At 40.0% G+C, this 23,187-nt stretch overlaps 2 protein-coding genes across 5 annotated transcripts; one reads left to right on the top strand and one right to left on the bottom strand.

Moving 5' to 3' along the window:
* Positions 1-3,884: 3,884 nt before the first annotated feature.
* Positions 3,885-6,690, bottom strand: LOC137101745 (creatine kinase B-type-like). The gene is made up of 8 exons (XM_067480522.1): positions 6,637-6,690; positions 6,313-6,514; positions 5,673-5,827; positions 5,463-5,595; positions 4,822-4,993; positions 4,595-4,718; positions 4,327-4,516; positions 3,885-4,217 (listed from the first exon to the last, which is right to left on the bottom strand). The coding sequence occupies exons 1-8, from the start codon at positions 6,673-6,675 to the stop codon at positions 4,039-4,041; spliced, it is 1,194 nt and encodes a 397-aa protein (XP_067336623.1). The 5' UTR covers positions 6,676-6,690; the 3' UTR covers positions 3,885-4,038.
* Positions 6,584-22,434, top strand: trmt61a (tRNA methyltransferase 61A). 4 transcript variants are annotated; one of them, XM_067480525.1, is made up of 4 exons: positions 6,584-6,722; positions 9,268-9,614; positions 17,439-17,705; positions 21,606-22,434. In XM_067480525.1, exons 2-4 carry the CDS (start codon positions 9,284-9,286, stop codon positions 21,917-21,919), a joined length of 912 nt encoding a protein of 303 aa, XP_067336626.1. In that variant the 5' UTR covers positions 6,584-6,722; positions 9,268-9,283; the 3' UTR covers positions 21,920-22,434. The 4 variants fall into 4 exon arrangements, with proteins under 4 accessions (XP_067336626.1, XP_067336625.1, XP_067336627.1 ...); XM_067480524.1 differs by lacking the exon at positions 6,584-6,722 and adding an exon at positions 7,605-7,801; XM_067480526.1 differs by lacking the exon at positions 6,584-6,722 and adding an exon at positions 7,885-8,018.
* Positions 22,435-23,187: the final 753 nt, after the last annotated feature.

A 23,187-nucleotide genomic window follows, 5' to 3' on the forward strand; every position in this document is an offset into this window, starting at 1 on the left:
GCCATTGATACGCAAAAGCAGTGACAAGTTATAAGATATATATATTTATACCAGCTGAGTCTTTATGTGGTGGAACTAGAGTTAATAACAATTAACAATAAGCATCTGTCCAGTTTACAGGAAAAAATTATTATTAGACCCCTGGGAACTAGTGTGGAAAGGCCCTGTATTTAAGAGGATTCAAACAATGTTTTAGACATTTTGTGTCCCTTTTTGGATTATTTGCATCATTTGTAAAAAAAAATGCATCTTTTTCTGCTTTTCTTTTCATTCTGTAATTTAAATAGTCTGGATATGAAAAAACTGAATGTGTATCAGCAGACTTGTCTTCCTGATAATGGTGTTAAAATCTGGAATTGGAAAAATAGTAAGGCATCAAATTACTCTTTAACTAACCTGAATCAGTTGTTAAATAGCTTTGGGGTGTATTTTGGAAATCTCTTGCTTTTTTCGGTGTCTTTTATGCCAAAGGGTGCTGGTAAACATTTGCAGGTCAAAAAGAGAAACTGACTGCAAAAAACATGTTGACTGTGATGGAGGGTTTAAAGATTAGGCTCCTAAAGACTAATTCTAGGTTTAAGTCTAGCACAACAGGATGTCTGCAGCAGAGACCTAGAACCTGAATTCTCAATATCATTTAGTTCCTTTGGTGCAAAACCATCTCTGAAACAATGTTAAATCCTCACCTCCCCCAAATGTTTTCACTCTAAAATCCAGGGATTGTTAAAAAAAGGATTAACCAAAGGTAACCGTGGCTAACATTGTTAATGCTAGCATGCTAGGTAGCGTTAGCAAGTCGCAGAAACATTTAACATTCAAACACAAACTTTGACTTTTCTGTTGAAAAGATAACTTCCACTTAGTTTGACACTGTTACCTTGATCGTATCACATGATCTTAATCAGTGGCTCAATAACTTGAGTTAACATTAGCTAGTTAACTTTAGTGATGACAATTCAGCTAAAACCTAAATTTAGCTCAGTTTGTTAAATTATCAAGGTTAACGTCACAGAAAAAATGTATTAAATTGGAGTTTGCTTCAAAATCTGTTTCTCCATCAATTTGTTTCCTTAGATTAGTCATTTTCTAGCTCGACTTAAACTTTCTTTTCAAATGCTGAGTTATCTTAACCTGGATGTTTCCTCCACAAGTCAACAAAGATGTAGCTGACCTAAGCTGAACAGTGATGCCATTCATTAATTCATCTCACTCACGGTTTTGTCTATGTTATCAGACATGTTTTCAGTCCGTTTTTTGGGTGAAACTTCACTGCAAATCTGCTTCGTGCTCTTTCTCAGCTTGAACAAGACTTAGTGGTTAAAACAAATGTTTTCCCAAGTCTGTAAATGACTGGATCTCTGTTACATCAAAGTCAAAATGATCCAGTTTGACAGAAAGGCAACAGAACTGTTACCAAGGCAACTGTTGCCATTGATACGCAAACATCAGCAGTGACAAGTTATAAGATTGTATATATATATATATATATATATATATATATATATCACCTGAGTCTTTATGTGGTGGAACTAGAGTTAACAGAAAAGCCAAAATAGATAATCCAACACGGACTATATGGAATAGGTATTAACTTGATTTTGTAGCTAAACATTAGTGATGGGCGGATCGATACCAAAATATCGATATTTCGATCTTGGCGGCCAATTTTTAAATATCTATTCTCAAGTTAAAATATCGATATTTTCTGTTTATTTATTCATATTTTCTCTGCAGTCATAACCGAATGTTTTCTGCTCCTTCTACATCAATTTTTATATTATTATTATTATATACACCGCATAGGAACTACTTTTCCTTCCGCCGATCCGCCCCATGATCAACAATCTTCAATTAAACTTCTTCGACACGTGATCGGCCGCCTGACGGCTCCGCCTCCAAACACAGGCAGCATTTCGGAGCGAAATGTATCATTTTTATTCACGGACTATTTCGCTACGAACGTTCTGTTTCAAGAGAATTGTAGAAATAGGCAAAGTGTGTCTGATCCATAATTGCTTTTAAACAAAGGGAAGGAAATACAGATGGGTATATAAGACATACATGTAGATGAGGGCGAGACATGGATATCAAGTGACATAAACTGTTCACCTGATAAAGAAAGTGTCATGCTGTTGTCATGGAGATAAGTCAGAACGTTAATACGATTTATTTAACATAATGAAAATGTTAAAAATGCCAATAGGTTGAACAATGATTTTGCTGTCGTTTTAATGTTTTTAATTATTCCCTATAAGGGCTCACGTGATTGTGTTTCATCGTGATCAGATGACAGTATTAACATAACACTCTGGATATCGGATCGGATCGATATCGCGATACTTGCCAAGGTATTACTTGGTATCGGATCGAATCTGAAATCACTGGTATCGCCCATCACTACTAAACATTATGTTTTCAGTCTAAAATCCAGGGATTGTTAGAAAAAGGATTAACCAAAGGTAACCGTGGCTAACATTGTTAATGCTAGCATGCTAGGTAGCGTTAGCAAGTTGCAGCAACATTCAACCACAAACTTTGACTTTTCTGTTGACAAGATAACTTCCACTTAGTTTGACACTGTTACCTTGATCGTATCACATGATCTTAATCAGTGGCTCAATAACTTGAGTTAACATTAGCTAGTTAACTTTAGCGATGACAGTTCGGCTAAAAGCTAATTTAGCTCAGTTTCCGTTAAATTATCAATGTTAACGTCACAGAAAAAACATATTAAATTGGAGTTTGCTTCAAAGTCTCTATCCCCATCAATTTGTTTCCTTACATTAGTCATTTTCTAGCTCGACTTAAAACTTTCTTTTCAAATGCTGAGTTATTTTAACCTGGATGTTTCCTCCACAAGTCAACAAAGATGTAGCTGACCTAAGCTGAACAGTGATGCCATTCATTAATTCATCTCACTCACGGTTTTGTCTATGTTATCAGACATGTTTTCAGTCCGTTTTTTTGGGTGAAACTTCACTGCAAATCTGCTTCGTCCTCTTTCTCAGCTTGAACAAGACTTAGTGGTTAAAACAAATGTTTTCCCAAGTCTGTAAATGACTGGATCTCTGTTACATCAAAGTCAAAATGATCCAGTTTGACAGAAAGGCAACAGAACTGTTACCAAGGCAACTGTTGCCATTGATACACAAACATCAGCAGTGACAAGTTATATTATCTATATATATCTATATATATAGATATCTAAATATCTATCAGCTGAGTCTATGTGCTGGAACTAGAGTTAGCAGAAAAGCCAAAATAGAAAATCTAACACGGACTATATGGAATAGGTATTAACTTGATTGTGTAGCTAAACATCATAATAACTCAGATTTGGATGACCACAACAATAAGCATCTGTTCAGTTTAGTAAAAAAGGATTATTAGACCCCTGGGAACTAGTGTGGAAAGGCCCTGTATTTAAGAGGATTCAAACAATGTTTTAGACATTTTGTGTCCCCTTTTGGATTATTTGCATCATTTTTGTAAAAAAAAATGCATGTTTTTCTGCTTTGGTTTTCATTCCTTTTTGGTTATCTTGATCAGCTTTATGGTGGGTATATGTTGAGCTTTGCTCTGTAATTTGAATAGTCTGGACATGAAAAATTGAATGTGTATCAGCAGACTTTTCTTCCTGATAATGATGTTAGAATCTGGAATTAAAAAAAAATTGTAGCTACATCAAATTACTCTTTAACCTGAATCAGTTGTTCAATAGCTATGGGGTGTATTTTGGAAATCTCTTGCTTTTTACGGTGTCTTTTATGCCAAAGGGTGCTGGTAAACATTTGCAGGTCAAAGAGAAACAGTGACTGCAAAAAACATGTTGACTGTGATGGAGGGTTTAAAGATTAGGCTCCTAATGATGGCACAGATGACCGTTCATCTTGAACCAAAACTTTATTTCATTTCAGATCATTTCTGACCTTACAAACACCAGTTTGACTTAAATACACAGTCGTTCAGCTGGGAGGGGGAAAGGCTTGTGGGGAGAGGGGAGCAAAAAACAAAAGTGCTTGGCTGTTGGTGATGGTTTTACTTCTGAGCAGGAATCAGCTCGTCTATAGACTGGTTCTTCTCCAGCCTCTTCTCCATCTCAATCAGCAGCTTGATTCCGTCGACCACCATCTGCACCAGCTCCACCTCAGAGAATCCAAGTCTGTCAGCGTTTGAAATGTCAAACACTCCTCCGACAGCTGCTGTGTCCACACCACCTGATGGCAGAAGACAAAACAATATTAGCTTCTTCTAGACAAGTTTAGAGGAATATTCGGAGATGTTTGCAGGCTGCCAGAATAAAGAGAAATTCAAAGGTTGTGGTACCTGTTCCACGTTTCTGGAGCCTCAGCCTCTTGAGAACCTCCTCAAACTTGGCGTGTTTGCTCATTTTGGGCAGCTTCACGTGCACGCCTGCACGCAGGCCCGTTCCCAGGTTGGATGGGCAGGTGAGGACGTAGCCCAGGTGCTCATTCCACATGAAAGCATGGCCCCTCTCCTTGAACAGGCTCTCAATCTAAACAGAACCAGGCTGCTCACGTTAAGAGAAAAACCTCCCGCCACATATCAAGTTGTTAGCGTGTTTCCTACCAACCTTGGTGAGTCCAGTACAGAAGCGATTGAACACTTCCCTCATGTTGCCTCCTTTCTGCATGGAGATCACACGCAGGTGGTCCTCCTCGTTCACCCACACCAGGAACGTCTTGTTGTCATTGTGCCTTAATACAAAAGCAGGAAAAACTGAAATCCAGCTTAAGCTCGATCACAAGGAAGATTTACACAGAGGTCAGGTGACAAACTACGGTAGAGACAGAGCCTCACCAGATTCCCCGGGCGTCGGGCCAGTCGCGGGCCATCCCTGAGGCCAGCAGCAGAGGAGACACTGGCTTGTCAAACAGGAAGTGGTCGTCGATGAGCTGCTGTTGCTCATCTTCAGTCATGTTCTTCAAGGCGTAGTATTTTCCTTTGAGGTCTCCACTCAGTGAGTTCAGAGCTGCATCGACAGACAGAGTTTCATACCACAAAATGTCAGAATTATGAGAATCTAGAGCAAAGCCACACTGCTCCTTCAGCCTGTGAGGAACTGGTTCAACAGAGCAAAGCCGAATTTTTTTGGTAGCTTTAGATATTGATGGTTCAAGCTTCTACTTTGCATAAAGTCACTGCTATGCTTTGTTCTGTGTCGTAACTATTTGAAAATAAAGTTATCTGGCATTTATGGCTTTCGAAAATTTAGACTGACACATTAGTCATGAGTGAAAGTTGAACTGAGTGCGTCACAGCACACACCTGATTTTTAAACTTAATTTTGCTGTAATATCTCCTGCTGCCACTAGAGGACACCCAGTACCACACAAAAGCATCGTGTTTGACTTGACAGGGAGTCTAGTCCAGATTTTTTAAATAACAAAGTTCTTTGGCTGCAGCCACATCTCCAGTGTCCAGGTTCAAGTGGCTCCTACCTTCGATGGAGAGCTTCTCCACAGCACGCCTCTCTCCACGGCTGCAGTGTGGCGGCAGGCAGAAGCCACGGATGCTGCGTCCTGTGCGGACACGGGAGCTCAGGACGTAGTTGGGGTCGAGGTCGTCTCCGCCCTTAGAGAGGAGGACACATGTTTGTGTTGTGTTGGGTTTATGCTCAGCCTGGTTAAGTGACAGCACCGCTGCAGTACCTTCAGGTGCTCTGGGTTGAGGTCTGTCTTGTGCTTGTCTGTGGGTTTGTATCCTCCGTGTCTGTCCTGGATCACGGGATCCAGCAGCTCTTTGAAGACGTCGTACGTCTCCTCGTCTCCGGCGACGCAGCCCACGGTCATGATGTAGGGGTGACCTGCACACAGAGAGTCATCAAGGGTCACAGGGGGCAGAGACACACAGACAAACTTCCTCACTAAGTCAATATGCTCAAGGTGGGACTGTGTTACTGTACCCAGATTATCAACCCCTGTCGGAATGATGCCACCTACAGTGCAGCCACTGGCTTTGAACCTTTTCCCTCAGCTTCCTGTACATGTTCAGCATTTAGAGCTTAGCCATGAAGTTGTTGTGAACTTGTACTCATCCTCAGCTTGACACTGGCCAAAGAGATGCACCAAAACACAACCTACAGGGTCCTTCACTAACCAGACTAGTGAGTGGTTTGAAAGGAGCTGACAGGAAGCAGCAGAGGATTATCAGCTACTGCCCTAATGCAACACTGCAGTGAATGAGTCGGTTTGGAGAAAGCTGACTGAGCTCCATCTTTATTTAAATGCTGCTCCCAGTTTACCGTCCTGGACAAGCTGACAGTGTAAAGAGAAGCTACCCGGAGTTTACCTGGGTTATCGACTCCGGTCTGAATGACATCATCCACAGTAAAGCCGCTGGGTGTTTGCTTGCTCCTCAGCCGCTCGTACATAGGAAGAGTCAGGACCTTGGCCATGTGGTTGTTGTGTTTGCTGAGGTCCGGATACTCCTGGTCCGCGCTGTACTTCAGCTTCAGCTGGTTGTGCGTGTTACCGAAAGGCATGGTTGCTCCCTGCACGGAGGAAGAGACGAACTGAGGGAGCTTCTCAGAAACAACACATCTACACAGAATACTGCAGCAGTTACATTCAAAGACCCTTTACATTAATCAAATTACTACAGTTTTAGTATTACACTTTGCACGGAATCCCGGACATATGCGCAAAGAACCATCTCACGTATAGAACCGGCGCATACTCTCCTGTGTGACGGAATGATGGGTAAATTAATGTTGTACCTCTTTTCTTACTTGTGTGGTACTAGAACTACTGCCAGCGGTCGACACAAAGATCCCTATTTTGTTTCCCGTCCGAGGAGCCCACTAAGCAGCAACAGATCTCCCGTCAGGAGCGAGACGCCAGGTCCTCATTTATACCTCCCAGCTTCTCCTCTCATTGGTCGGTATTTGGAGTCATTCATTCAATTGGAGGCGCTTTTCTCCTCCATTCGGGACATTTCTACTCACTGAGCTTCACTTGTGAGGATCTTTATATATCGTTGAAATAATAATAATAATTATTATTAATAATATGTATTATTATTGTTATTATTAAGAATAACAATAATAATAATAATAATAAGTCATCATTTAAAGTTATAACATATCACAGAGCCATTATCTATTCGCATAACACTTAACCAAAATAAAACTATTACCAATGATACAACGTAAAATTATTTGATGTAATTATATTTATTTCATGTTTTATTAGTATTTTACAGTTGCATGTGCAGTATGAAACAATAATCCCTGATAATATCATTAAATAATAACAGTGACCTATGATGAGCCCTAACATTTACATTGCTATCATTATTATTAGCTAATGGATTTTTATTTCCTTAAGATTAAAAATGTGAAGCTAGATGTGATAAGTATTGTATTTTATTTATATATTATATAATAATAATATAATATTTATATATGTATATATTTAATAAATATAATATTTATTTATATTAATATTTTATCTATCGCATAACGTTCCGGTGGCTGCATTAAATCACAGATTTGTAACTCATCTGCACAGCCTCTTTGAATGGACATTTCTACAGAGGAAGTTTAAAGATCAGCGAACCGCTTCATCATCCGGTTCTCTTGACTCAACTTCCCGTGAAAACAACCTCACGTGTGCAGGGAATGAATGGGTAGCTGTCAGTGCTCTTCACATGCAGATATAACGACCATAGGAGCGGAAATCATCGTTTACTGATCGTCTTTTCAAAATTGCAAAAGTCTGTCACTACAGGAAAAGCGGCGCCGAGAGGCTCCAACTGTTCTTTTATTGCTAAATCAACGGTAACGGTGGCTAACATTGCTAATGCTAGTATGCTAGGTAGCGTTAGCAAATGCACCAACGGTTTTTTTGTCCTTTCAGTTTATCCTCTAAGTTGAGGGTCGCCCCAGCGGATCTCTAGTCCGCACGTTGATTTGGCACAGTTTACGCCGGATGCCCTTCCTGACGCAACGGGCTGTTGGGGGTTCAGTATCTCGCCCAGGGACAATTTGACATGTGGTAACATGCTAACAACATAGCATAGTTAGTTAGTTAGATAGTTTAATTAGTTAAAGGCGTTTTAAAATGTGACCTTTAACCGTATCACATGACCTTAATTAGTTGCTGAGTAACTTGAGTTAACGTTAGCTAGTTAACTTTAGCTAACTGACAGTTATCGTGAACGCTTCAGCTAACAGCTAAAGTTAGCTCAGTCAGTTGACGTTAACGTAACAAGGTTAACGTCACAGAAAATTGGAGTTTGCTTTAAAGTCTGTTTCTCCATCAATTTGTTTCCATACATTAGTCATTTTCTAGCTCCACTTAAAATGACTGACTCCTCTAATGCCGAGTTATCGTAACCTGGATGGATCCATCCAGATTTCTTTCGCAAATCAACATAGACGAAGCTGACCTAAGGTGAACAGTGATGAAATTCATTAATTCATCACACTCACGGTTTTGTCTTAGAGAGTTATCGGTTAAATGAAAAAAATAAGGTGTGTAAATGACTGGATCGCTGTTACATCAAAGTCAAAAATAATCCATAGTTTGACAGAAAGGCAACAGAGCTGTTACCACTGCGTTAACTTGATTGTGTAGCTAAACATCATAGTAACTCAGATCTGGATGACCACAATAACAATAAGCATTTATCCAGTTTACAGGAATAAATGATTATTAGACCCCTGGGAACTAGCGTGGGAAAGGCCCTGTATTGAAGAGGATTCAAACAGACAATGTTTTGGTCTTTTTGTGTCCCTTTTGGATTATTTGCGTCTCTTTGTAATACATTTTTCTGGTTTGTTTGCATTCCATTTTGGTTGTTTTGAATGGCTTTATGGGTCATATAGTTGTTTTTTTTTTGTTGTTTTTTTCATCATGTTTGTTCACACAGGTCATTTTTACATCATCTATTTTGGAGCAGAGTAATATTTTCTAGATTTTGAGGATACCTTTACTATGGCATAACAGAAAATTTCTGAAGAACTTTGTTACATATTACCAAGAAATAAATATTTCTAAATTGTAGTATCAGTAAATTATAGTATTGCATTAAGGATTGGTTAGAATGTTCCTGCTCTGTTTTATGTGTAAAAAGACTTTTAGGGAAGTATGTTTAACATGCCAGACAAAGATACTGTTACTGGTATACTGTTGAGAATATTAGGCTTGCCTACTTTAAACATAATATTATTTGCTAGATCTTTTTTATGTTTGTGGTTTATTACCAGACTAAACCCCTTCCTCTCCTGACTCCCTGTTGCAGAGTAACTCTTCTCATCATGAGCTTTGTGGAGTATGGAGACTTCATTCAAGACGGGGACGTGGCCATTGTTTACCTGAGCCACAATTCTATGATGCCCGTCAAGGTGCAGCAAGGTGCCCAAACGCAGACGCGCTATGGGGTCATTCGTCATTCCACGGATCTGATAGGTCATCGTTACGGGTCAAAGGTCACCTGCAGTAAAGGTGGCTGGGTCCATGTACTCCACCCTACACCTGAGCTGTGGACAGTTTCCCTCCCACACCGCACACAGATCCTTTACACCACAGACATCGCCACCATTACCATGATGCTAGAGCTGAAGCCAGGCTCAATTGTCTGCGAGTCAGGTGAGCGTGGAGTCAAATTCAGGTCAGATGTATTAGCAGTGTTTAGGAAGCAGCTTTCTTACTGTGTAATTTTATAGAACAATAAAAGCCACACAAATAGAGATTTTATAAAGCAAAACATATCCCACGGTTTGGTAATGAGACAACCAGTGTTTGAACTGTGTGAATTTGTTTAAATGGACAACTTGTTTGGATTATTGTTTGTTTACACCTAAACAATAATTTCATTTGGTAATTTTTGTGCTGGCACAAAATGGCCTGTCCCATGGCTGTCTGCTAGACAGTCCTGAAGTAAGCTCCCAAACTACTACATGCAAATAATCACACACAGGGTAATCCATGTCTTCTTCAAGGTAGTTTATGAGCCACCAGTGTGTGCAGAGGAAACCTAGCACGCAACAACCCATAGAAAAGGTTTATACAAAGACATCTCACAAATTACATCAAAATATACTTTAAGCCAAGTTCTCTATTTTTCAGTCCACATAAGATGTGTTGATGCACAGTCTTGAGTGTAAATCACACACATTTTGTCAATGCTCATATCCCAAACCTCTAGTTAGTGACAGGCAAACAAGAGGGAAAATAGTTTTAGTATGTGCTTTGATCTAAATGAAAGAAGCGCATGATAAAACTCTACTAGTGTTCCAGGGCATATCATCAAATGTTTGCTTTGGTTCATCCAACAGCCTTAATGAAAATATAAAACAACAAAAATATAATGTTTGTGTTGCAAGACCAAGAACACGCACATCTGAGCACTTGGAAAAATTTTCTTTTGTCATTTTACCTTAAAACCTGAGCAACTATAAAAATAAATTAATTCCAGCCTAAGTCTTATAATGTAATTATTATTCAGTGGTATTTATTTTTTTCTGCTAGTGTCTAATTTAATCCCTCTGTTCACACCAGGTCTCAGGTGTTTTTACTGAGAAAACCTACGCTGTTGATATTGAACAGCAACGTGCTGTAAAACTTTGAGGCATTATCTAATTTATTTTTCCATACCACCTTTTGCCCTCCATGGAGTTTTTTTCCCCTGATGCTTCCTCCATTCACTTCCATCTACATCCTTTATTTCCATTAGTTTGATTGCAATCACTCTGTGTGGGTTTCAGCTAGCCCTATGGCTTTTTTATAAGTTGAAAGGAGGTCAGAGAGTGATGGGAGAGGATGTTTGTCAGTTTTACTGCTGCCAGCCCTGCAGATCCACATTATTGACCGGCCTTTGTAAACATTGTGTGCATGTTAAGATTGAATTTGTTTAGTGAAGCACACACACACAAACTGTAGCTATCTGCATTTGTATCTTATAGTACTGCTGTACTTACTCCTGTTTATTTATTACATTTTTGATGTATATTTACCACTGTGTCCCGTGTATCCACAGACAGCTGCTTTTGAAACTATTTCAACCCTATTTTTGCGTCGCAGATTTGTTTTTAAGTTAATCAAATTTCCATCTGTTTTACATGTGTTCAGGCCCTTAATTTAGTATGTTGTAAAACCCCTTAATGTTTTGAGTCATTACAAGCTTTGCACACCTGTATTTAGGTTGTTTATCCCATTCTTCCTACAAGGTGCTCTCAGGCTCCATCCGATTGGATTGGAAGTCACAATGCTTGACTGTAGGGGTGGTGTTAGCCTGATGATGATCAGTGCCTGTTGTCTGTTGGCCATAGTGCTTGGAGCTCTGCTTTTACTCACCGTGGTTTCTATCTGACCACTCTATCATTAATGCCCAATTATTGGAGGGTTGCTGAGATGTTTATCCATCCAGTAGGGTTCTGCATCTCGGCTGAGAATCTCTTAAGTTTTGGTAAAGTGACTGTTGTGTTATCAGTCACCTTTCTGATGAATGTCAGTTTGGTTCTGCTGCCAAAACCCCTATGCCCACTATTTCACTATGCTCTAAGGAACACTCAAAGCTCAAAACCATACTTTCTGCTTGCCCTGATCTATTTCTTGCACACAAAGTTATCAAAGGTCAACAAAGAGATCTTTTGACTAAAATGTTTTTGTCATGGTTTTTTTTTCCGAGGTGCAGTGTCATATTTTCTCAACTATGTCTAGTTAGTGCACTTTGCCACAGCTGGACTCCAAATTCTAGATGTATTTTAAGGATAGTTAAGTATAATGTGTGTGACCCAGTCAGAGACGCATCAAAGAGTTTATCAATTTGAAATTCAAAGTTAAGCACAGTGTCCAAAAAGAAAATACATCTGAATATGTTCTGGAGCTAAAATACATGCATTCAAATTACAGGAATAGTTGATGAAGGCTCAGTGGAGAGAGACATATGGTCTCTGTTGTTTTGCCTTATATAAGTGTATGTCAGCTGGATGCATATTATGTTATACATTTGTGTTTAGTTTAATATGCCTTTTTCTGCCTTTTCCCTCCCCGTACTCTGGTTCATACGTGTGTGCTTCGTCATACGATGTGAAAACCTCAGAATTCCGAGTGTGACACAGGGATTAGTTTGTACTGTATTCTCATTCACTCTGCAACCAGAAGCAAATAATTAATAGGCCTTAACCCTCTGCACAGCTCAAAAGAACAGAAAATAGCAAAATTTGTCTTGACATGATTTTGGTAGATTGATGTTACCCAGTCCGACCATTGAGAATTCAGATAAGTCTCAGGTGTATTTCTTTTCATGGTACAGGGGCTTTAAACCGTGACCCTCATTTCTTACAGTGTAGCTGGGGTGATTTGGTAACACTACTAAAAAGCACAGAAAGTGTTAACGACCAGCAGCCTATGCCCTTAAACTAGCTCCCTGAAAGTCTTGTCTAATCTAAATCCAGATAAATCACGGTTTGAACAGCAGATAAAATGCTCGGTTTATTAAATTGCTTCATGACTGTGGCCTTTTATTAGCTACACATAATAACCCTTGACTACAATTAAGTGTTGATGAGGTGCCTAGCAGTGTTTGTTCTGCACCATGGTGACTCATAATGTTCACCCTGATAGTCTATAACCAGTATGTGCTGTACTGTGCAGAGAAGAATGTTTTGCCAGTGAACTGTGTAACCATGTAGTGATCAGAGGTGATAATTGTGTCGGCCTACAATGCCGTAAGCAGCCGTCGGTCATGCAGAGTCACCTTGGAGGCTGGTCGCAGTGTTTGACGCAAATTATGCTTTTTATTTTTTCACCCCTGTATCAGTGTTTCAAATCCAGCAGGTCCAGTCTAACAATGCTCAGCCAATATTCACTGTTCGTGTTAATGACCTCCATTAAGGAGCAGGAAGTCATAAGTTGGGGTGCAAGGAACCAACTCATGCCATGTCCACATCACAGCATTAGCTCAGTCTGAATGCCGGAATTATTTTACTGTGTTCCTGCGTGTGTTCAACACACACATACACACGCTATAAAAACAAATTTAATTAAAGGCTAAATTATATATACAGTATATAGGATAAAAAATCACTTCAAAAATACTTCAAAAACCTAAATTTGTCCATTTTAATGGCAACTAATTACTAATAGCAGCTGTGCTCAACAGCAGCCATTTGCTCCACTACAACACATGTTTACTGAGACCAAAATGGGTTAATGATGGAAAGAATCACTCTTACCATCACTTTCTAAACTTCCTGCTGGGAAGTTCAGTTCTTTAACCTCTGGCCTGGTTTTGCTTCTGGTCCAGCCAAACATAGTGCTGTATTTGATAAGGTTGGAGAACTGAAAGCAGGTCATCCCCCAGTGGCCTCCCCCATCATGTCTTCGTCCTCTTGGATCGTACAGTAGCTGCCCACTCACCTCTTGTTCAAAAAAATAAAAACTTTTAATGTGAGCCACACATAACATATGTTTACTACAATATGTGAGAGATTTACTACAACATCCTGCAAAAAATAGGACTGAAAAGTTAAATCAAACCCTCTGACTCAGTATTACACTTAAAAAGGTGGCAATAAACATTTTTATTATTGATCAAATTGCTAAGTATTTTCTTTATTTAAACATTTTGTGTGTACAATGTCAATAATAATAAATTCAGAACTATTTAAAACTGAAACATGTGAAACAGAAGGAAAACTATGTTTTTAAAAATCACATCTCATAAGCTGAAACCAGTCATTTAAACTTTAAAATTAACATTTGAACTATTAACCAATGTTTAAATATATATGAATCTATTTTCTGTAGATTGACAAATTGCTGCAGCTCTAATCTAAAAATGAATATTCTGGTCATTGAATTGCTGTGATGCTCATAACACAGCTTGCTAATTGACTGATTTATGTGTCTTGTTTAAGCTTCGACCAAATTTCTTTCTGCTAACTAATAGTTAAAAAACAAATAAGACTGATAATCATACCTTCCGTGGTGGAGATATAGTGCAATCCAGTACTGCAGAGCTATGAAAAACAAAACCTCCACACCTCTTTACACTGACTCCAAAATGGTAGTTTTCATTTCAGGACTTTTCAATTGAGTTGCATTGCCTTGTGTTTGGTTTATGTTTTTTGAATGTACATTAAGTCCATCTACTCAGAACAGTTGGTGCTTCAAAGGTGATAATAAAGTTGTCTGTCAGTGAATGAGGCAATTCAAGCAACAATCTAATCTCACACTTATTAGCTGTCTCTCTCTTAGTTGTTGTGGATTTATATGGAACATTTTTTTGTTGTTCATTGATCAACTTTGTATCTTCGTTCCTACAGTAAACCACAGTCGCCAGAATTCATTCACAGTTTTCCATTTTGTCTTGTTCCAGTCCCAGACCATCTGGTTCAGCAGTGTGAGGGTTTGGCAAGTCAAAGGAAGCGCTGAGTGGTAGAACATTGCCCTCTTTGTCGCCGCGCAAACAAATGCCGCAGTGATGTAGCGTCAAATGAAAGGAGGTGGTGTGGAGGATGGGCTGTAGCTGCGACACTCCACTACCCTGCCTTAACAGCACGACGGTTTATTTCCTTCTTACAACATCACTCTTTCATGACTTTCACTTTACAATAGCAGGAATGTTTTAGAGCTGCTTCACTCCCAAATCTAGCATCCACTTACTGTAAGAGGCTGAATGCTGAGAAGAGCCATGTGAAAGCATCACTTTGTGTTGTAGTTCTGCTGTGAGCTTTGTATTGTCTGTTTTAAGAGAAATACTTGTCTTCTTTATCCTAAGCTCTAGTTTGTAGTTTAAGTTTTTTTTTTTTTTTTTTTTTTTTTTTGATTTAATTGATATTCTTATATATTGTCCTCATCTTCCTACTGAAAAACATTGTGGAGAAAGATTGTAATGTCTGGAGGTATGTGAGCAAAATCAGTGTTTAAACTGATCATTTAGTGAATGCAGAGAGTTTACACACAAAAAGGTTATGTCACAGCATCTTTGCTAATTCTTCTTCAACTATTCAGTTGATATTGGTAGTTGATGCACATTATCTCAGATGAATTGCATTTAAATCTTGCAGCTACTTGAGATTTGGGTCATTAGTAATTTTGCTGCAACCAAAGGATTTTTGGGTGGTTGGTGTTCATTACCTCTCACATGTATTGAGAACCTGCTTCTGCCCCCCACAAAGCTTCCCAGGTTATTTGGGATGTATTATCTCTCCTGCATGTTCTGTGTCTGTCACAGAGTCTCCTCCCAGGTGGATGTACTGTACCTGAGAAAACCTCCTGAACTACCTCAACTGGCTTTTTGACACAATGGAGCAGTAACTCTACTCCAAGCTCTTTCCAGATTTCTGAACTCAATACCCCGTCTCTTAAGGCTGAGCCAGGCTACAGTATGAAGGAAACTTATTTCAGCCACTTGTGTTCATAATGCCCTTTTCACCCAAACCTCATAACCATGGGTGATGGTTGGAATGTGGACTAACTGGTAAATTAAGAGCTTTGTCTAGTGCCTCGGCTCCCCTGGTAGCCACAATGGTCCGATACAGTGTGTGCATTACTACTTACACATTCTACTTAATCAATCTCTCAAAAACTTTAAAATCTTAATTTTAGATTTATTCTATTGTTTTATTTGATAAGAAATCTAAATTACATTTTACTCTTGAAGTCCCTCATTTTGTCTGACAAAAAGCCCAGAACCAAAAGATAACCAGCTTATTATCCTAATAGTAATGTAAAGCAGAAAAATTGAGAAGGCGGAGCCGTCTTTCATGAGAAAGATAACCTCACTCTGAATTTCATGGCAACAAAACGTGGGTTAGAACAGGGTGATGTTTACCATTGTGTAACATCCCCTCTTCTTTTAACAACTGTCTGTAAATGTCTGGGAAGTGAGGAGACCAGTTGCTGGAGTTTTAGAGGAGCCGCACAACAGTTCTGGGCCTTCGTTATCGGATTTTTCATTTTATGATGCGCCAAATGTTTTCTGGTATTTGTGAAAGGTCTGGACTGCAGACAGGCCAGTTCAGCACCTGGACTCTTCTCCTGTGAAGCCATGCTGTTGTGATGGATGCAGTATGTGGTTTATCATTGTCTTGCTGAAATATGCAAGACCTTCCCTGAAAGTGACGTTGTCTGGATGGAAGCATATGTTGCTCTAAAACCTCTATGTACTTTTCAGCATTGATGGAGCCTTTCCAGCTGTGTAAGCTGCCCATAGGCACTAATGCATCCACATACCATCAGAGATGCAGGCTTCTGAACTGTCCGCTGATAAAAAGCTGGATGGTCCCTCTGCTTTTTAGTCCGCAGGACACTGTGTACATGGTTTCCAAAAAGAATATCAAATATTGATTCATCTGACCACAGAACAGTTTTCCATTTTGCCTCAGGCCATTTTAAATGGGCTTTGGCCCAGAGAACACAGCTGTGTTTCTGCATCGTGTTCACATATGGCTTCTTCTTTGCATGATCAAGCTTTAACTTATCTGTTTTTAATGCAGCCTGAAGATCACTTGCATCCAGTTTTGACCTTCGGCCCTCATGGGCAGAGATTCCTCATGATTCTGTGAATCTTTTGATGATATTATATTCTATAGGTGGTGGGATCGTCACAATTTCACATTGAGCAAGATTTTTCTGAAATTATTCCACAATTTTTAGATGCAGTTTGTCACAGATTGGTGAACCACTGTCCATCTTTACATTCATGAGGCTCTGCCTCTCTGAAATACTTAATTTATACCCAGTCATGTTACTGACCTGTAACCTAATAGGCTGTCAAATGCTCCTCCATTTGTTTTTGATTTGCAGAAAATATTTTTCCAGGGTTTTGTTGCCCCAGTTTAAACTTTGTTTGAGATGCGTTGCTGCCATCTAATTCAAAATCAGATTGCTGAGAACGAGTGCTGACGAAGAGCAGCTGCTGCATCAGGTCACGTTGGCTTTTTCTAGTCCGACAAGTTGCACTTGGAACACTGCAAAGCTGAGAGGCAACAATCATGTATCACTACATGTTTTGCGCGACTGTTAAGAGAAAGACAAAGTGGAAGCCCTGGGATTAAGTATCTACAAACTGTACACAAAACACTTGCTTTACTCTTCTCACACTACTCTCTCCCACCAGAGAGCGAGAGTTCACACCTACTTGTAATCAATGATATGTCTGATATTGAGTAACAGATTACCGGCATTGTTGAAACGGTGGTCTTGCCTGTGCATTGATTCCCTAAGTTAAACAGCCAATCACATCGGTCTCTTTCACCGTAAGGCCAACGCCGATTCAACAAGTCAAACTGACTGGAAAGCTGCAACGCAAAGAGTCCGACTTGGTGCAACACAACACAGAGATTAGCCTAGCAGACACTTCCCTACAGTCGATGCTTGCTGACGGCTATTTTACTCTGTCCCAGCCCAAAGTCTCTGCTGTACCAGGACTAATTCATATTGTTTCTGGTGCATATCTTGCAGGTACAGGCAGCGGATCTCTGTCCCATGCCATCCTGCGTACCATTGCCCCCACAGGCCACCTGCACACTGTGGAGTTTCACCAGCAGCGGGCGGAGAAAGTGGCAGAGGAGTTCAAGGAGCACCGTGTGGATCACCTGGTCACCGTCAGGAACCAGGATGTGTGCAAAGATGGGTTTGGAGTGACAGGGGTGGCAGACGCTGTCTTTTTAGACATCCCAAGCCCCTGGGAGGCGGTGGGGCACGCCAAGGCTGCTATGAAGAAACAAGGTAAGATACGTGTGTGTGTGTGTGTGTGTGTGGGAGAGGGAGAGACTGGGGAAATATTTTACATACAAAACAACCTTTGGATGTTCACCAAAAGTTGTGGTGAACAATAAAAAGATCATAAAGGCCTTAGTACAGGGCAAAAACCTGCAGGCCACTGAGGGGTTCTGTTAATGAAGAAATACATGCCCAGTTTCCACATACTGAACATGTACGTCTGCTAATACGGCTTAGTTGCAGTTGAATCACCACCACCTGATTATGAATATATTGTGAGCGGCCCAGTAGAAACATGACTAATATGAAGCACAACCATTAATTTTATATTCCCCACCCTCCCCCGTCGCCTCGCCCTGTGCGTCCAAAACAACCACGGATCCTGGGCAGCCCAGCTCTACTTCTGCCTTTGTGTCCCTGAGTTAGTTCCTGGTTACAGGAGAATGAAATAAAGTCAGCTGCTGAGGCAGAAAGCGTGTTGGAGTCTCTCTGACAACCAGGACTCGCAGCATGCCCAGACATGTTAGCAATCATTGAGGTAAAACCAGACTAGGTGCATTTCAGGTAAAGCACTTAGCAGCTCGACCTTTGCGGTCACTCCTTTTTCTCAACGTAAAAACTTTACAGAAATTTGTTGTCACAACAAGCATGTTTGGAGACCTGCACCATTAAGATCTTACAGTAAATGATGCACTGACTAAACGTATAAATACAAGGAAACTGTGATGATAGTTAAGAAAACACAAGCAACATTTAGTGAAGATGATTGTGAAGATGAGTGCATCTGGCTCCTGACTGTCACACTTTTTTTTTTGAACATTGTCTCAATGTCTCATTGTCTCAATAATTGACCAATCAACTGTAGAAATTACTGTAGCTTATTATCAGCAAGTTAATGAACTTTTTTCTGGCCATTACTCAGCAGCAGGATGGATGCCCATGTTTCCAAACTGAGAGAGGTGCTGTAAATAATTCATGCACTTAATTCATTATTTAAATCGTCTGTATCTCCAGGAAACTTTTAGCTCAACGCATTTCTGACCAGTATGTAGGTTGTTGACAACTTATTGTGGATTTGCTGCATCAGGCCTGACACCCACTCTGCTTTGTATTGTTTGCCAACTTGAGAGAGTTTACCTCAGTGTTTAGGTCCTCGAGACATTGTGCCACAAAAAATACCATATGCTGCCACCACAACCTCCTTCCTAGATGCATTTATAACACATTGATGGTGCTAATGCCCAGAGGCACATACAGTAAAATCATCCCTGTTTTATGAAGTAAGCCCCAATATGAAGAGGAATGCAGGAGGAGCTCTGTCCCACCTCCTCTGTGACTCCCTTTTATGGTGCCACTGCTGCGTATTCCTTTCATGAGCTGTTGACCCTCGCGTGCTCACACATACAGATACAGATAAATAGAGTTCAGCCATCGTCATGGCAGACTCATAACCATACAGGGTTATGCTGCAGGGAGAGAGCTGGTGAATGCGGCTCCATAAGGAATGCACTCTGGCTGATAGTTTTCTCCAGAGAGCCGGAGCCAAGCTGAGCACTCCTGCCCCAGAACTTCGCAACAACCAGAGAACAAAAGTTACAACAGTTAACAGAATCCACCTGGAGCACACAGAGTGTCGCATTCATTATGATAGGATGCTACTTCCTGGTCATATTCATTGAGGGTTTTCTGTAAATTACACCCATACAGCTACAATGTGTAGAAACAACAGAGGGAAAAATGTTTTACCCACAGCTACGTTGATGAGCGTTTTCAAACTGCAGTGAGAGGTGTGATGTGAAAAAGACAGACGCATGCTGCTGATGTAACAGTTATAGTAGTTTAACACAGCTCATGGAGACAGTTAAAGAACTTTAAACAACATCTTTCTTGGAGTCATTCATTTCTGCACACACAGTCCAATGATCAAGAGCTTTTCTTTTTTTTTTTAAACATGTTTTTCAGTTTTAAAGTAACCAAATGATAGTAATCAGGAATCACTTGTACTGTTTGTAATGCATCACAGTGTTGACTGGTCAGAATGTTTTAAAAAGCTAAAAGCCTTGTGGTAATGGTATTTCGAAATGTTAGTGTGTATCCTGCATTTTCTTCACGTTCTTCAGTTCACTTCTCAAAAATGGAATAGCTGAAACTTTCAAATGTTGAGTGTTTTTCTTTAAAAGAGTCAGAGTAATTGTTTTATTTCTAGTGATTAAGCTTAGAAAACTCTTGGTCTAGACTGACTTGTTTTTGTTGGGCTGCAGGGAACTGGTTTACTGCATTTGGACACGGTGGAAGGCGAGGGCCAGTGAAATATTTCTCTCCCTTCTCCAAGTTGTAACACTAATAATGTTTTGGCCTGCAGCCCAGTCCTCCGATTGCTGCTGCCTCAGTCCTGACAGAGCTAAGCGCCCTGCTCCTATTATGCAAGCATAGAGCAAACATGCCCTGATAAAACCTTAAGCTTTATGATGAGGAACTGTGATTTTGTGCATGTGCAGATGGTATTTGCAGACATACCGGGGATTTTTCGGCCGGTTATTACCTGCCTGGGACGTCCTTGTATAACCATGAACCCAACCCCTCCCTTTGTGTCCTTGTTGCTAGGAGACTACTGCGTTTATGAATTTCTGGGGGGAGAACACTAGTCCTGACAGCCAGAGGAACGATCGCTATCTGGAACGTGCCAAGTGTCCAGTAATGGATTTCCCCTGTGCAGACTTTATGTAATAGAGAAACTCCATTAGTGTTGTTTAATTCTGGTCGACTTTACTGAATTCTAAGGCTACATGCAGATGGACACTGTCTGCCATCAGCCCTCGGCTCTTCATCTTCTATTACTGCAGCTTATTCGAGTCTTAAATGCAGTAAAATGTAAAGTAAAAATAGCCAGATTACAAAAGAAGACGACATACGTTTGTATCTTGTGATCATTTTCTAGTCATCCACAAGACTCTGGTTTGTCTGTTTACTCATTCGTTAGCCATTTTCTAGTTTTCCTGTGCTCAGATGCTCTGCGAGATACGTAGTGCAGCATCAATGATCAACACATGGCACATCCCTGTTTGTTTTCAGTGGGTTTTGTAAACTTAGACTTAGTTATATATTTATGGTTTCATATTTTATTGTCTAATTATTATTATTACTTTAAACAAAAGTCTTTTTTCCCTGTAATGCAGTGCAGTATTATATCTGCCAGTAGTGAAGTTAAGTACACAAGGATTTGATCCCCTGTACGTTGTTTGTATCCAAGTTGTCCTCTCGTACCCTTATGTCCTAATCTACAACTGTTTTCATGGACCTATGTATTGTTTTGTGCTCAGCGTGAATGTGTGATGATGCACTGGAGTTTTGACAGGAATAATTATCCTACTTTGTTGGTTAAAAATCCAGTTGTCTTTACCAGATAATTGCATTTTTAAATTTTGGCTATTATCTTCTTCACTTATATACATTTAACTCCTTACACCTCTTTACTCCTCATTGTGAACCAGAAAAAATGAATAATAGCTTCCTCTAATAATGCAGTTTCTTCGCCTGAAGGCCACACAATTCCTCTCTTTGTTTTTTAGCACCTGCCAACTTATTACAAACGTTGTTCAAAAAAAACTGAGGCATGAGAACATTGTAAATGTAGAATTCATTGCAGAGCGGCTGTATTGTATTGCGTTAAATTGCACAGGTGGTCATAATGTTGTGCCTGATTGGTGTAAGTGTCCACATCCTCAAAAACAAGTGTCTGCAACAACCTGAAATGATTATGATGGGTTTGTGTAGTTTTAAGAGTTTGGTGAATCCCAGCAAAGCCTTTCAGACAAAAGAAAAAATGAGGACAAGGAGACTACAGAAATTACTAAAAACCCGCTGTAGTAACTGTTGTCTTGTTCTCTCTCCCACCTCTTCCTCCAGGGGGTCGAGTGTGTTCCTTCTCTCCATGTATTGAGCAGGTGCAGAGGACGTGCGAGGCATTGGCAGATCAGGGCTTTGAGGAGATAAGCACCTTGGAGGTCCTGCTGAGAGTCCACGACGTTCGGACCGTCTCTCTGCCACTGCCCGACTTCGGCCCTGAGCCCTCCGCTCAGACTCAGCCTGAAACCAGAGAGGAGACCCCTCCCACCTCTGCTCCAAACCATGCCGCCATCACTATGAAGACCACCACACCACCCAGAGAAATGGCAGGTCACACAGGGTACCTCACCTTTGCTACCAAACCAAGAACCTAAAGCTCACCACCCGGTTTTCTCTAACATGGTTCAAAGTCTGTACTTTGTCACTCTAGGTTATTTTCTATAATATGTTAATACAGCTGTGATAGTCCAGCAGTGGGACCAGGTTTCTCCAAGTCCTAGTTGACGTTGCAGCACATGTTTAACAGTTTTGAGTTACAAAATTTGTGCCCCTGTCTCTTGGCACCAGTTTGTTGCTCGTATCAAGCAGGAGTGAAAATCCTGTCAGCAGCGATTTCATTTGAGACACTTTTATAATAATCAGTTTTAATTAATGCTTCAGTTTCTAGGGGGAATATTTTTCCTTTCAATTTGTACACTTTCGTATACAAGTAAATACAATAAATGTGTGAAAACGGTTTTTTTACCTTCCATCACAGCATCAACAGGAATCATAAAATGAGAGAGGTGTGTAAGTTAAAGGTTTTATCACCGCAAGTCCACAAAAAATGCTTCAGATCAATAATGGACGAGTTTTTGTAAAAATAATAAATGTACCTTTTTTAAATTAAGGAATTGGGTTTTATTTACAACCTCTTATTTAGTTCTGTAGGCTTACCAACCTTCTGAGGTCTTCATCCGCTGATGCTGATGTGTTGTCATGGACATGTATCGATAGCAGAGGTTATTATTTCCTTCACAGACAAATTTTTCACACTAGCTGAAAATTCTGCATCAAAGGTTATTCTTCATTAACCCAAGGACCACTTACTGAATTTGGAGCTTTTTTTAAGCTGTATCTGGAAGAAGTGTCAGATTGCTCACAAAAGAGCTTAAACCATGAGCGGTTGAATGGACTGTTACCAATCTGCCAATTCTTTCATTATATTATTGGTATAATAACACTTAAAATGTCTGCTGATTTCCCATAGCTAATAATGTAGTAAAATAGCGTATTTGAGTTTACCGACACCCTAAAACAAAGGAAACGGTTAATTCTGCTCCGATCCATTAGTGGGTAATGTCTGCAGGTCAAATGCTCATTAGATTAGTCAGCACTGATGGTTCTTTTATTCAGCTAAAGTGTGGATGTCTACTGATTTGGGGAAATAATGTTGGATTTATTGGGAAACCATGTTTTTATTACTATACACTCAACAATATTAATATCAAGCAGCAAACAATATTTTGTTGGTTGATATTTGTGATTTTGGTGGAGATCAGATCACAGATTGGCTCAATGCTCACCACCAGTTTTCATAATGTAAAAACTAGATTTGATGGTTCCCATTCTTCCCCCTCGAGAGACGAGAGAGCCATTGGAC

The sequence above is a fragment of the Channa argus genome, chromosome 16 (genome assembly GCF_033026475.1).
Source record: "Channa argus isolate prfri chromosome 16, Channa argus male v1.0, whole genome shotgun sequence".
In the NCBI taxonomy this organism is placed as follows: domain Eukaryota; kingdom Metazoa; phylum Chordata; class Actinopteri; order Anabantiformes; family Channidae; genus Channa; species Channa argus.